Source organism: Mizuhopecten yessoensis, unplaced genomic scaffold (genome assembly GCF_002113885.1).
Source record: "Mizuhopecten yessoensis strain PY_sf001 unplaced genomic scaffold, ASM211388v2 scaffold4483, whole genome shotgun sequence".
Classification (NCBI taxonomy): Eukaryota; Metazoa; Mollusca; class Bivalvia; order Pectinida; family Pectinidae; genus Mizuhopecten; species Mizuhopecten yessoensis.
The window spans coordinates 231,647-246,418 of NW_018405569.1; the positions used below are offsets into that span (position 1 = coordinate 231,647).

At 34.5% G+C, this 14,772-nt stretch overlaps 1 protein-coding gene across 7 annotated transcripts in view; it reads right to left on the reverse strand.

The window, feature by feature from the left end:
• Nucleotides 1-14,772, reverse strand: part of LOC110449098 (transcription factor ETV6-like) — a 78,593-nt gene that overhangs the window by 12,220 nt on the left and 51,601 nt on the right. For 6 of the 7 annotated variants that reach the window (XM_021495721.1, XM_021495725.1, XM_021495727.1 and 3 more), the window contains exons 2-3: nucleotides 13,652-13,727; nucleotides 281-388 (exon numbers count right to left, since the gene is read on the reverse strand). In XM_021495721.1, the coding sequence (XP_021351396.1) occupies nucleotides 281-388; nucleotides 13,652-13,727 (184 nt within the window). Of the gene's footprint in view, nucleotides 1-280; nucleotides 389-2,637; nucleotides 2,805-13,651; nucleotides 13,728-14,772 lie in introns of those variants that run through there. The other variant, XM_021495723.1, reaches the window with a different exon arrangement.

Sequence of the window (14,772 nt, forward strand, 5' to 3'; positions counted from 1 at the left end):
CTAAAATGGAGGACTTCTGTACGGACTTGATAAGAAAAGAAAAGAAAATAGATGAAACCTGACTTAAACGACTATTTTATTATTGATTGTATAAAACGATCCACGGTCCGCCCCCCCCCCCCCCCCCCCCCCCCCCCCCCCGATAATTTGACTGCTAACCAGTCTCTTTATATCTAAGGTGTGTCTAGGTGTGTGTGAGAGTGTAGTTTGACATTAGGTGTCCAAGTGAGAGAAAAGGAGTGATGTATGAGTCACGTTTCCTTTATAATAATGATTTTACCGTTCATGTCTATTTTGTCCGGAGGGATGTGGTCAATACTGTACTCCTCCGAACACCACTTGAGCCACACACCCACCTCATGCTTGCTCCATTGTTGAGGATGTTTGGCTGGAAACCAAAAAAAATAGCGTTAAGCGTCGTTTTAAACAACTCATGATGATCAGAAATGTCCTGTTAGTACAAAGTCAATTACTGAAATAGACATGTAAATGTATATCTTATATGAACCCTCGAACATCATCTTTGTCTCGATCTGTGTTTCTGTCAAACATCGATATAATGACACTGACATTTAGAAGTATACATTATTTAGCTTATAATAGAATCAGTCATGCTAACAATTGATTCAATACACATCTAAAATACGATTTTACACCTTCTCGGTAATAATCAATGCTTACATTTTTTCATAATATGAATTGAGAATTTCCAACATGCAGTTTAAATCATGTCAGTTATCATCCTGATATAAGTCTTTCTTCCTATTTTTTTATATTGACTTTAATTTAGAATCTGGTATCGATGTTGTCCGATAACTACGTAAATATATATATATATAAAGTGTATTGTGATGATCAGTCCATTCCTTAAACGTGTGCCGTTGCCTACATGCATTACAAATAGGCATTGATTCAACACTCCATTATCTTTATACCTATATATAAACAAAAATGAGGTATTACATACAGGATGCAGCGGGAAGTTTTATATAATCTCTTGCATTTTACTTTCAGAATATAATAACCAATACATGAACATTTATATTTAGACTAGATTGAAGATTAGATTTAAGAAGCTTTAATGGTTATACGTCTGTTTCACATCCAAGCCCAAGGTGTCAGTTTCTTTTCATTGTTAGTTTTGATGGACATTAATAGTGGATACACGCTGGAAATCCGCACTGAGTAGAAAACGAAACCGCAGTGATGTCACTACACGTACCAGGACCGGAGTCGGTTAGCTGTCCCTACCACAGGAGTGGTTTGCTATACGGAAACAAATTAGTTAATACTTCGTTTACATAAACACATATACAAGATGAAGATGTGTTAATTAAAGAAGGTTTTCTGTCTCGTACTATATCTCTCTCAGTAGTGAAAAAGATTGTTATGGAAATGGGATAACATACGATTACATAGCAGGTCGCCAAGTCAAAACACTACTTGGTATACACGTGATTAATGCTGAATATTAACCAAGACAAACACATACAGTTGTTATTCAGTGTTACATAATCAAAATTGTTCGCAATAGTTCTCAGTGCTTGTCCTTCAATACAGACTTATTAACACGTTTTAGATGTAAATTTATAAAATTTACAAACTGTTAATGCGTTATGAAGTTTCTATTAAATATTATACAACTATAATATGTATAATATATAATAGTTATCCTTATAACAACAGTCAATCGCGTGTAGAACTCTACACAGTGAACATCTGTCGAAAACAAATGCTAAAAGTTGACAATACATGTCTATTCATAACATAGACCCCAACCGCAACATGATAATCATGACTTGATGCAAATAGAAATAAGAGAATACCGGTACAGCTGTAAAATACAAGTGATGTATCACAATTATAACATAGGACAGATTGACGAATGAAAGCAAACGAAAATAACCATTCTCTATTTATAACTATATCGCAACAACAAACGCGTGTCTACAAGTACTACTTATAACTATATAGCATATAGATCAAGTATGTTATACACGTCCTATCTAACTAAACGATATACACCTAAGTAATGAACCAATAAAAAGTGACAGTAATACCGATTAATCAAAAAATGGTTTGTATAAACATAGTACATTATATATTAGGGGTTGGGGTGGGATGGGGTGAGGGGTAAGTTATATAGATTCTGTATGAACTATATAATTCCTGGTATCTACACTAATATTTTCCCATATTTTAATTGTCCTAAAAACAAATAAATTGATCAATTGCTCTGAGAATTCCTAAAAATTGTCTACACTGTTGCCACTTATACAGTTGTTATGTTAAAATAAATACTATCTCTTTTATGATATTCAATCAAAACATTCTATAAATTATATGTAAATGGTCCCGAATAAATGTACAGACAAATTTTCTTTATTTCGTTGATGCCTCAAAAGCATTCCCAGTGAATAAATAAAGTTTATTTTTTCGTATCATGCTTTAGATATTTTGAGCCCTTTACTTTTAAAGTAGTTATTTTTTATGTAAATCACTCTGTGGTTATGCAGTATGACTAAGCTTTGTTTCAATTTTTGTTAACGTAAAAAAAATATATAACATGATATAATTTCATAATATTAACTAATGGTATACACTGTGGATAACACATAGAGACATAGAGAGACCTACTTGACTGTAACAGGCTCCGTAGCCTGAACATAGACTGTTCCCAGCTAAACGTTGATACGTGTTGCTCCAGTAGCATGTCGGCATAAACTGATTACAGCCATATCATAGCACAGAGGAAGTCCTTAATCTAGGTGCCCTACGATTCCGGGAACTCGAATAAGATTTACGTCCAGGTAAGCCGGTACTGTCTAATACACATACCTAAATGTACGTATATGAATGAATCGCAAGGTTAAATATAAGTTGGCCTCATTAATTGTGTAAACGTTGATATCACCCACTTCCTAACGCACTGGTGCATAACTCACGAGACACAATCCGTAGTACCTACATGGAACCATATACAATGCTGAAAACGCCAGACATCGGCAAAGCAACAGTTCCATATATTTGTAAAATGACCACTTGCGTGTCCCACAATCGAACAGATTGATATTTGTTAGCTATGTAGGTAACCGTATAATGATACCATTAGGCATTTTATTACAGACTGTCCTAGAACATTTATCCTAAGAGATACTTTTAATGCAAATGTAGCAGATTGTTACGGTGTTCAGTCATATATAGCTCTCTCAAACTTAACAGAAAAATACCTGCTTCGTGCCATATTTAGAGGAACAATTCCAGATTTTGAATTCGAGGAGATTTACTTGACTAAAGAATTTACGAGAGACTGTGCATATCCTCTACAGAAAGCAGCGCAGATCTATTTTTGTGCTGAAGCAGTACCATAGTGTATGATCTAATAGACGGAGGGAATATCCAACAGTTGTACTTTCCCCTCGCCGCCAAGTTATTCACGTGAATGTTGTAATTATTTTCATTTGAGTTTATAGATCTGGTACCCTCATTTGTGAGGAATAAAGAATGATGATGACTGGTGCATAACTCACTTCTAAGGGGACGAACTACTATTTTGTTGAGATGGGAAGAGAGGGTGCTGACATTATTTTGAAATAAATATTCTTGCCTTGTCTTTCATAAAAATAAATAATGTGACCTCCATGCTGGTGTAAAGCCAAAAGTGAGGTGTAGCCAAGCAAGGCACTAGGAAATAAAAGGTAGTTAGAGATAGAGAATAATATAAAGCTCACAACTATTGCAATTGGTGCAGTAGATTTATTTTGGTTGCTCTTGTGTCCCGAAGTAGGGTACAGAAAATCATATCCCCAATTCTGCAGAGGTTCCCACATTAGCTGGCTCTTATTATGCATGCAGTGGGTAACAGCAGGTATTTTGTTTTCGATTCCCGACATTATGAGGTAGCTCCTGACTGATTGAGTGGTTTTACTTCCTTTTCACTTCCGAGTATGGTTAACCGAACTACTCGGTAGTGGAGTGGAAGTAAAACCACTTAATCAACCAGGAACTACATGTACACCTCCTCTTTATTCCTTATTTGTTGCAATAGACACGTCTGTGGTTCTCGGCATAGACTACATGCCTAATTCAATTAAATCTACCAATTTGAGCCGAAGAGAGGACGAACACCATATTTAAGTAAAAATTGAAATCGGAGGACGATTCTGACATGGCAGTGACGTTATAAGATATTCATGTAAATCAGCGGCTACCCAGAATGAAACCTGATTTAAAACAAAATAAATATGTATGACATAAGAGCTAGTTTAATGTTGCGACGTTTTAGAGTCAAAAATGTTCTGAAATCTGCTGACAAATGACAAATGACCTATGACCTGTATTCCTCCTGCTAGTCCTCAACACATGTTTGGTCGTTGTCTCATTATTGGTTTTACCCTTCGAACTCCTTTCGACCATGGGTGTTTTTGATGAAATATCCGGTAATTAGTTCATCTGTTAATTCACAGGTAGGTATTGTAAATGCCGTTTGGCTATGATATAATAAGTGGTAAGACTTACAGGTAATCAAAAAACATTTTAATTCAGCGGTAAGATATTTATGTGTGTAAACTGTGTATTATTGTGACTCAGTCTAAAGTTACATTGCATGTAGTTGATTCTGGCCCGGAATTAGGTTTCCGTGATGCAGGCTTGAAAGTTCTTTTTCGGATTTTAGAACATTGCTGATGTCTTTATTCGCCGATTGATGATTTTCCCATACAACGTATATAGGTTGAGGTCAATACATACACCGAGATGGACAGGTCGGCGACTTCACGTGTCATTGCATCACGTGACCGTAAATACGATATTAGGAAAAATTGTCAAAATCCGTTAAATCCCGTTTCAGAGCGACAACATATTCTAAATGTGTGTCAACTTTGACATGATGCGCTATTAATATAAAAATATATCTAGGACGAAGAAAAATGCAAGCAAATTTACATTTTGTATAAAGACACACATCGTTATTAAAGACAATTACATGTATGACTTAGTGCCTCCTATTATATAGAAATAGTTTATACAACGAGTGGGCGACATATATAACATATCAGATAAAGCCTTATCAGTACGTCTACATCACAATAAATACACACGAACACTAATCAGGTACTGTATAGAGGTGTGTTGGACCCTGGTAGCATTTTGATTTATTGATTTAATACAACATTGTTGAGATTGTTTTCTCCGAATTCTTAAAGGGAAGTTAATTCTAGGTCACGACATTGGTAATGTGACACGTGCTGTGGTTATTGGGCGCCTCTCCGTTCAATAGTAGGAACTATGTTATAGAGATAGCTAGGTGACACAGTGAAAAGGTAGGACAATACACGGAACTTAAGGTGCAGAACTCTCTCTAATAATCCCTACATCCCTGCAACCCCCGCCCCCTTCCCCCTAAGAAATTGTGTATGCTTTTCATTTTTAAATAAAAAAAGCATAAGATGTGAGATGTGGAGTATTGTGTTTACAGATAGCATGAAATGACGGCAAGTTTTAAGAATTAAATATTGAAAGCGACCTTTGATATAATGATTTGCTTGTATACTATTTGGCTTGTAGCTTGCAGAGAAGAAGCTAACTACACAGACACTCCCTTACAGTCCCCCCTTATTATAATTATGGAAAACGTCTCGACCAGGTTCATCACGCTCGACTGAGGATGAACTGCAACTCCTTAAATGCCCACCTGTTTAGTCGTAATCTTGTCGATAGTCCTTATTGCTCATGTAGACAGGCACATTAAACTACAGAACATTTTCTTCTGTCTGGTCCTAATTATACAAATATAAGAAATGAACGCTTTATAAATTTATCTGAAAATTACACTCTTGGCATGCTTCTGTATCCAACATTTTACTTCTAAAACCAAACGTTTTTACAAATTAACAGTGCTGTCACATAAATCCCAGTGAGTCACACATCATCTATGTCATGATTTAAAACATTTATTTGACCTATGTTGGGTTCACTTATCTTATAGTATGCGATTGTATGTAGCACCTACAGTGCAGTATCACTAAGTCACGATTAATGACACAAGGATATAAATGACAAATCAAACGACATGTAGCATGAATAAAACAAACAAACAAACAATACTGCTCACTGTCTGTACCTACTAACTGTACTAATGGCAGTGGTACATTTGTTCAGACATAAATGACTTTATGTCGATACGTATGCACTTATTTGCTTTAATTGGAATCTATAGACAGACGAAAGTTTAGGGATTAGTGCTGAGGCAATCATATGCTATTGTTATCTTAAGATTTCTACGTACACATGTACAGTGTGTCCTTTATACAGGTTCGGTGTAATCTGTAGTGTTCACTGTTTGGTTTAAGATACAGTTTACTGTAGGAAATCGTATTGCGTTATATGATCTGTGATCTCACTAAATATCTGTAATTATACTAGTAGGATTTCTGTAATAAATTTCATTATCATTCTTCAATATGGTGTAGCATAATGTGATACCATAGATTATTTGCTTGTCCCGTCTTTATTATTCTCTTGTGTATTGACACTGTGATATGTCTTGCTTTTATGTTGACACTGTGATATTTATTGTCCTAGTGTATTAACACGGTAGAATGTCTTGTTCTAAAATATTGACGTTTTCGTATAGTTCGTACTTGCCTGTTGACACTGTGGTATGTATTGTCATAGTGTGTTGACACTGTGGTATATATTGTCTTAGTGTGTTGACACTGTGGTATATCTTGTCATAGTGTGTTGACACTGTGGTATATCTTGTCATAGTGTTTTAACACTTTTGTATAAATTGTCATAGTGTGTTGATACTGTGGTATGTATTGTCATAGTGTGTTGACACTGTGGAATGTATTGTCATAGTGTGTTGACACTGTCGTACGTATTGTTATAGTGTATTAGCACTTTTGTATATATTGTCCTAGTGTGTTGATTATGTGGATATAGTCTCCTAGTGTGTTGACACTGTGGTTTATATTTTCCTAGTATATTAACACTTTTGTAAATATTGTCCTAGTGTATTAACACTTTTGTAAATATTGTCCTAGTGTATTAACACTTTTGTTAATATTGTTCTAGTAAGTTGACAATATGGGTTGTGTATATATTGTCGCGATTGTGTTTTGGCACCTTAGTCAAATGTTTAGATTTGCCTATTCTGCTTTGGTTTTGGTGTCAAATTTAAAGTGTACTTATACAAAGCAGCGCAATAACGTAAACGATCATAGCTGAGGGTTTTATGTAAAAGGTTTTACATTGGAACAAGTTGTATAAACCACAGATTCTGTGAAATAGAGATTGAGATATTTGTATCACTGCTCAAATGAACAATGATACACAATACTAACAAATAGTTTGAAATGATCATTAGATATACGACCTCGCTGTCTTCAAGTTAATGACGTAAAGTGGCTTTACTGTGATGTCACTGAACAACCACGAAATATCCAGTTACATACATATGTTCGACAAAAATATGTTGAAAAATATTCAATGCATCACACTTGGTTAAGGTGACGACAGTTTACTAAAACGGTGTCTTAATCCTTCATTATACTTTAATGTTTTAAAGAAGACTAATTGCTAATTCTACTAATTATATGCAGTACTATCACCAATCAAATACCGGTATCTCATTGTTTCTGAATTTACTCTTTGTCGCTTCAGTATGGTTATCAAGCATTTCACCAAATGGCAAGTTCAATACCTGGTTGGCAATGTGTCATTGGAGTTAGTTGGAGATATCTTCAAATAAGGAAACTTAACTTCAACAAGCTTTAACGTTGATACTAGTTATTAACCTCGATAACGTCTTTTTAGAACCCATGACATGTGGAGAGGATAAACGGACGTGATGGCCGCTGTTTGTGACATATCTCCTGTGATTTCTTGTATCGATATGATATATCATAAACTTAGGCTCACAAAACACACTTCATATATTGTCGTTATTCTTAACTGAATGAAATACCAAAAACAATCACAGAGAACAAATATTATAACACGAAAAACGTTGTTAATTATATGTATATCGGTTTTCAAATGTTTTCTTCTTAAGCTGGATAATCTCCAATGTTCACGGTACGTTAATGAGTTGAACTTATATTATTTCATAAAGGTAATCAGTCAACCTTAAACTAGCCTAATGGAAAATATAGGTCAATGTAATCTCACTATGTTCGTCTGTTCGTTCCCCCTCTCGATTGTTAAGAATGTAGAAATTAAGCTAATGTGTAAGGAAGTGAGTATACTGTATCTGTGACAAAACGATTTCGATGCGAATGTTGTAATAAATTGCGTCATACAGTCACAAACATAAGCAAAACGCCCAAATAAGAATATGGAAATAGGATAAGGACCTCTCTAACAACCCGGACCCTACTTCTCTGTGAAGAAGATTGTTTACAAATAGCAGGAACTAGTTTAATAATTTAAGATTTAAGATTAAAATATCTTATTAATGCTGATTGATGTGCAATGTAGCTGATGCGCATTTGCTCAAAAAACTTTGTCGTGATCTGGCGAAACGGATTTCCACCCACGTAATGTGTATTTATATATCACAAAATCTGTTTCATGTGAAGACAGTCATTACTTATTGCACGTGATGGCGTGTTTCCATGCAAATCATACCCATATAAAAACATGAGTTGCGACAAAGAAAGTCTTTCAATAGTCATAAACTCAGATAACATGTAAGGTACCTTAAACAACCCAATATTGAGTAATTTATACGCGTGTTAATCACTGATTATGACTCGAAGTTCCTGTAAGCTTTTGAACAATTAACTTGGTGTGATTTGACTATGGAGGCATATAGCCTTTGTCCGCTCGTCATCTGTTTTTGTGTAATTTGAATACCAACGTTTCTAATTACGTTCAATGGTATGCCCTGTAAAGGACTAGGGGCGTTAAGGGTCGTTTCCGGCCTCATCGAGAATTTAGAATTAGTTATTATATTCGAAATCTGGAATAAATGAAGTACGCAAATATGAAATTTCAAATTCATTCGACAACTAGTTTAGGGGATATGGCATTACAAAAGGAGACATAAACGCGCATTTTCATAATAAAATGCGAGAATATCGTCCGTTATGCGCTATTTGGTTGAAAATTGGCCATTTTGAAGGAAATTGACTAAACACTCTTTGAAAGCCTCCGCATGCAACAAACGACTCAAATAAATATTTGACATGCTTAAACATGGTCATACCAGTGTTTAATTGTAGAAAAGAAAATTTGTTTATCACATGCAGAGGCTTTCATTTCTGCATGTTTAATTGCACCAAGAAAGATAGCCCCAATTAACAAATATGGTGCTTATGACAGAAATTGGTAAATAAAACCAACTTGTAATTTTTGCTTTTTATGAGGCCAAAAAATGACCCATAACGTCCAAAGTCCATCGTTATCACAATCACTATTCTCTCTTTGAGATTTTGCAATTACATGGATTCATTCTTGATATAAAAGGAGGTTGTATATTATTCTAGTTCTTCTCCAAAGGTCTCCGTGTAATTATCACATTTGGTCATATTTTTCCTAGTTGTGTGGGGTTTTAGGTCATATTTCGGTTCTGTTTACACTTTGATATTCTCTTTTTTTCGTTATGCATCTGATTGTGACAGGAAATTTCAACATATTTTGAATAGATAGCCTGTTTTGAAATTATCATACTTATAAACGTCCGCGTTAGAGACAAATAAGCTTTGAATAATTAAAGTGATTCTTGGAAAGGAGTTAAGAGGAAGTTGAAACCCAAGTTATATCGATATATTAGTGACATGATTAAAAACAATGAACATATCCGTGGAGGGTACTTGTAAACAGCTGTTCATAACAACCCGTACAGGAAAACATGATTTCGAGTGCTTACAACATCTGATGCAAGGGTGCATTGATTTATACCATTCTAACGCTGACATACAGACTTACACTAAGCTTGATTTATTAGAAACTTTCTAGTATTGCCTTATGAAGAGGGCACTGTCATTTCAAAGTGGTCTCCTTTCCTTAGTACATGTATCAACATATCTGCTTAGGTATTTTGGACAAAAAATATCTAGCATTATACACAAGGGAGGGGGAGGAGCACTCTCAATGAGGGCACAGAGTTGGATATATAGGCAGCATTGAAGAGTTTCCTATTCCACTAATATTCATGTTAATAACTCCGGAATAATTTAATTTTTGTTTCGATACGAAAAAAGAAATATATATATATATCGAATAAAATTTGACATTTTTATAGGTAGCTTTCATGTCACCAACAAGTGTTAGAATAAAAGACTGATGCACATGCTAAATTTACATGTGCTCTTTTTACTTAAAAGCCAGTTTTCATAAGAATATAAGTATAAAGGGATGTTTATAAGGGGATCATTAAAAAAAGTACTAGAAGAATAAGTTAATATGTGTCCAAAGATACTATGTCTAGGTCAAATCCAATTGATGTTATGTCCTCAAAGAGAGGACCAGGGCTGTGGCACCCAAACGTCAAGGCAGATTTATTAACATAATCGAAATCGGTGATAATTTTATTGCACAATATATATCCGAACAAGGTCATCATTGCAAAAATCTCAATAATTATTTTCAACATGGAATCTCTGAAAATCCTGAGTTGTAAGTTCGTCCGTGCACTTTTTACACCCATCGCGGAAATCTTGATATTCGACGCATGTCAGTGAAAACCGAATCATGTACGACATGTAAACTAGTTGGTTGGAGAAGATGTAGTTCAGTGTTCTTTATTCCGTAGGTCGTACGGCCCAAACGTTGCAAAAGAACAACATCAATATGTAGAGTATATATATAACAAACGGAGAGTGATCCATAACGTAGTGTTTACATAATTAAATTAAACAATATCATAATTAACCCTTCAGGTTTTCTTTGGGTTTTTTCCTGAATGCCAAATGTAAACAAATTCCCGTTTTATTTAGTTGCTTAACTTAACTCTACTTTTAATAGCTGAACTAGCCTAGCTTGAATACACAAGGTTTTTGATAAGAATATTCCTATATATTTTTGACGTTAATCTGAATAAAATGAACTTAAGTAAAACAAAATGGAATTCATCTTCAATTTCGTCTAAATTGCAGCATGTTCACATTCTGTCTCGTCTCGAAATATTATCATGTCTACCTTTCTCTATGTTTAGAGTATGCGATGATAGTCAAATACTTGAATGAAGGGAGAATTGAACGATCGGAAAGTCAAAACGACATGTTTATCATATAGCTTTGTAATAAATGTCCCTATTGGCCAGGCAGTAAGTAGAGACCGAGGTGAGTGGCCGATGTAGAAAAAAGTAGTGTTCTTGAATAAATCAACCGCTTAAACCTAACTACAGATAATAGGATCCATCAGCGGTTTACTACGTGGCGCTTCAAATCTTGCGAAATCGCGGTAACCTGTTCGAAAATTAAACTTCAATAGGAAGACAAAGGTTTTGCAGATCAAAGTTCCGATAAAAAAATTCATTCAAGAAGTGTTTACCATATCAACGTAATTCTTTACAGGATTAACAGAATTGTCTTAGGATAAACAAAAATGACAGATATAATGGATCTGAAGGGAAGGAAGCTTTTTTTCCAATTAGCATGGCTTAAAAGAGTTCATTAACCATTAATACGTATGTATGTTTCCCAGACTAATAGAAGCATATCTATAAGGACATATCAAAACCTTTTTATTTTATCTCTTACATGACCTTTTTATTTTATCTCTTACATAGCCTTTAGATTCTATCTCTTATGTAGCCTTTAGATTGTATCTCTTATGTAGCCTTTAGATTGTATCTCTAACATAGCCTTTAGATTTTATCTCTACAAAAGTTTTTTTTTATTGTATCTCTTATAAAGCCTTTTTATTTTATCTCTTACATAGCCTTTTTACTTTATCTCTTACATAGCCTTTTTACTTTATCTCTTACATAGCCTTTTTATTTTATCTCTTACATAGCCTTTTTACTTTATCGCTTACATAGCCTTTTTACTTTATCGCTTACATAGCCTTTTTACTTTATCGCTTACATAGCCTTTTTACTTTATCTCTTACATAGCCTTTTTACTTTATCTCTTACATAGCCTTTTTACTTTATCTCTTACATAGCCTTTTTACTTTATCTCTTACATAGCCTTTTTACTTTATCTCTTACATAGCCTTTTTACTTTATCTCTTACATAGCCTTTTTACTTTATCTCTTACATAGCCTTTTTATTTTATCTCTTACATAGCCTTTTTACTTTATCTCTTACATAGCCTTTTTACTTTATCGCTTACATAGCCTTTTTACTTTATCGCTTACATAGCCTTTTTACTTTATCGCTTACATAGCCTTTTTACTTTATCTCTTACATAGCCTTTTTACTTTATCTCTTACATAGCCTTTTTATTTTTGCAACCTATTCTTTGACACTCGTACTCACACGACCTCGTGTTTGGCAGGGACATTAATTTCCATACATCAAAACGAAACATTCAATATACTTTGTATAAACACTCACGCTATATATATTCTTGTAGCTTATATATCAAAGTACTTCTTGAGCTCTTATTTTCAACCAGTTAGAAAATCACTATTTTTAGAACTGTCAAACAATGTGGAATATTATACAATTATGGACTTTCGTGCCGGTGAATATGATGTGATATGAACCTGAAAAAGTGATATTAACTTCGCCTCGGTTAATATCAATTATTCAGGTTCATATCACATCATATTCACCAACAAAAACGTCCATAATTGTTTTGTTATATGCTTCAACAATAACATTAAGAAAAAAACAAGGTTCTCCGTGTAAAATTTAGCCAGGGTTGAATCCAACAGTTCGGCATCGTAGCTTTCGAAGACATCGTCAAGGTTATTTCCTAAAGAAAAGCATGGAGGACACGCACTGCGTGTTCAGTGGCTTTCTTTTTGTGTCAACAGCATCTTTTTCTACGAGTAGTTTTTGGACATTTTCAGATATAACCAAGGTGAAGCGTTCGCAAGCAGCCATCTTTTGTTGTCGTCTGACAGATCACGTTCCTGTCTAACTGCGCATACGCTACGACATGTTGTGTAGGCTATATTTAGAATTCGATTTTCAACTTATAACCAGTCTACATGGGTTTTAGAGGACTGGTCACGTGTATAGGATCCGGTCAATGTGATTGCAAGAAATGTTCAAGCAAATCATAAAATAATTTTAAGAACTTTCTAACCAGGTTTAAATACCTTTGTATAGAACTTTCTTAACTGGCAAAACAATCATACTTATAGAACTCTCTATCCAGGTAGAAAATATTTATTTAACGAACTCTTTTACAAGGTTCAAAAAACATGTTTAATTAATCTCTAACCAGGTAGAAAACACCCTTGTATTCCACTCTCTTACCAGGTAGAGAATGTTCTTATAAAACTCTCTAACCTGGCAGAAAATAACGACTTATATGTACCCATAGAATTTTCTAACAAGGCAGCAACTAAGAAAATCCTACAGTCCTGGTCGGAGTGTTATGTAATCATCAAGAGCTCAAGATATAGCAAGTAACATATATCGAGTGCCGAGGAGGAGCTTTCGAGAATGCATCAAGTTGATATGAGAAAATGGAGAAGACATTTAGCATATATATGCATTTCAAATTTAGATATCTTGTAACTTACCAAGGCTGGCCGGTAATACCACTGGCTGGGCTACGGGTTGGTACACTGTATGTTGCCAGCCGTTATACATCATATCCTATAACAGAAAACATCATTAACCTTATTTCACTTTATCTATTTATTTTTCTTTCGTCAAAAGTCACGATATATTGTTTTGTAAGAATGATAAAGAAGCAAGAAGTAGGATTCTGGGTTATTTGGAGTCATACAATATACCATCAGATGATTTGATACTATTGGAAGTCGGGTGTAGACAGTACACCAATAGTGTCTTAAAGGTGAAGATCGAACATTTTCCAATTGTTACACATCTCATATTTTTATTGTGTTATCAACGCTCATCATTAATCAAAGTATTGGTACATGTAGCGTCATGATCTGCTTGAATTTTGCATATTTAATGTTGGATCATAACGAGTTTAATCAGGAGAAATGACGTCTGGGTGAATGTTTAAGGTTAGAGAAACACTCTCTAAATATACGTATCTGGACATTCTTTTTATCAAGAAAAACGTCAACACTTATGTTTGAAAATATAGGCCTCGTTTTTGAATGTTTGATATCTAAAATATTTGACGGTTATTTCGTAGAGGCCATTGCAGTGTCAAGTGTACCGAAGCGACAAACTAGGGAGGTTAAAACATAAGAAAGACACAAGGACTATCTCATTGAACGGTGTGTGTGTGTGTGAGTGTGTGTGTGTGTGTGTGTGTGTGTGTGTGTGTGTGTGTGTGTGTGTGTGTGTGTGTGTGTGTGTGTGTGTGGGGGGGGGGGGGGATTCAAAAATTTGGATAAGAAATTGTTTTTCGAAGATTCAGATTTCAGATATTAATATCTACACACATATGCAATGATAGGACATTTGATTTATAAATAATGCATTCGTATGTTACTTTTTAAAGAATTCGAATTTAATGATTCGGTATAAATAAGACTACTTCAGAATGGTTTAACATCGTAGGAGGGTTTACATAATTTAGCAATGGTATGTGAAAATAATGTAATATGGAACCATACCATACCATAACAGATAAAAGGTCAAAAGGAAAACAATGGAAATTGACAATATCTTAAGTTTATTTAAATATCATACATATATATATATCCATTGACGTATTACA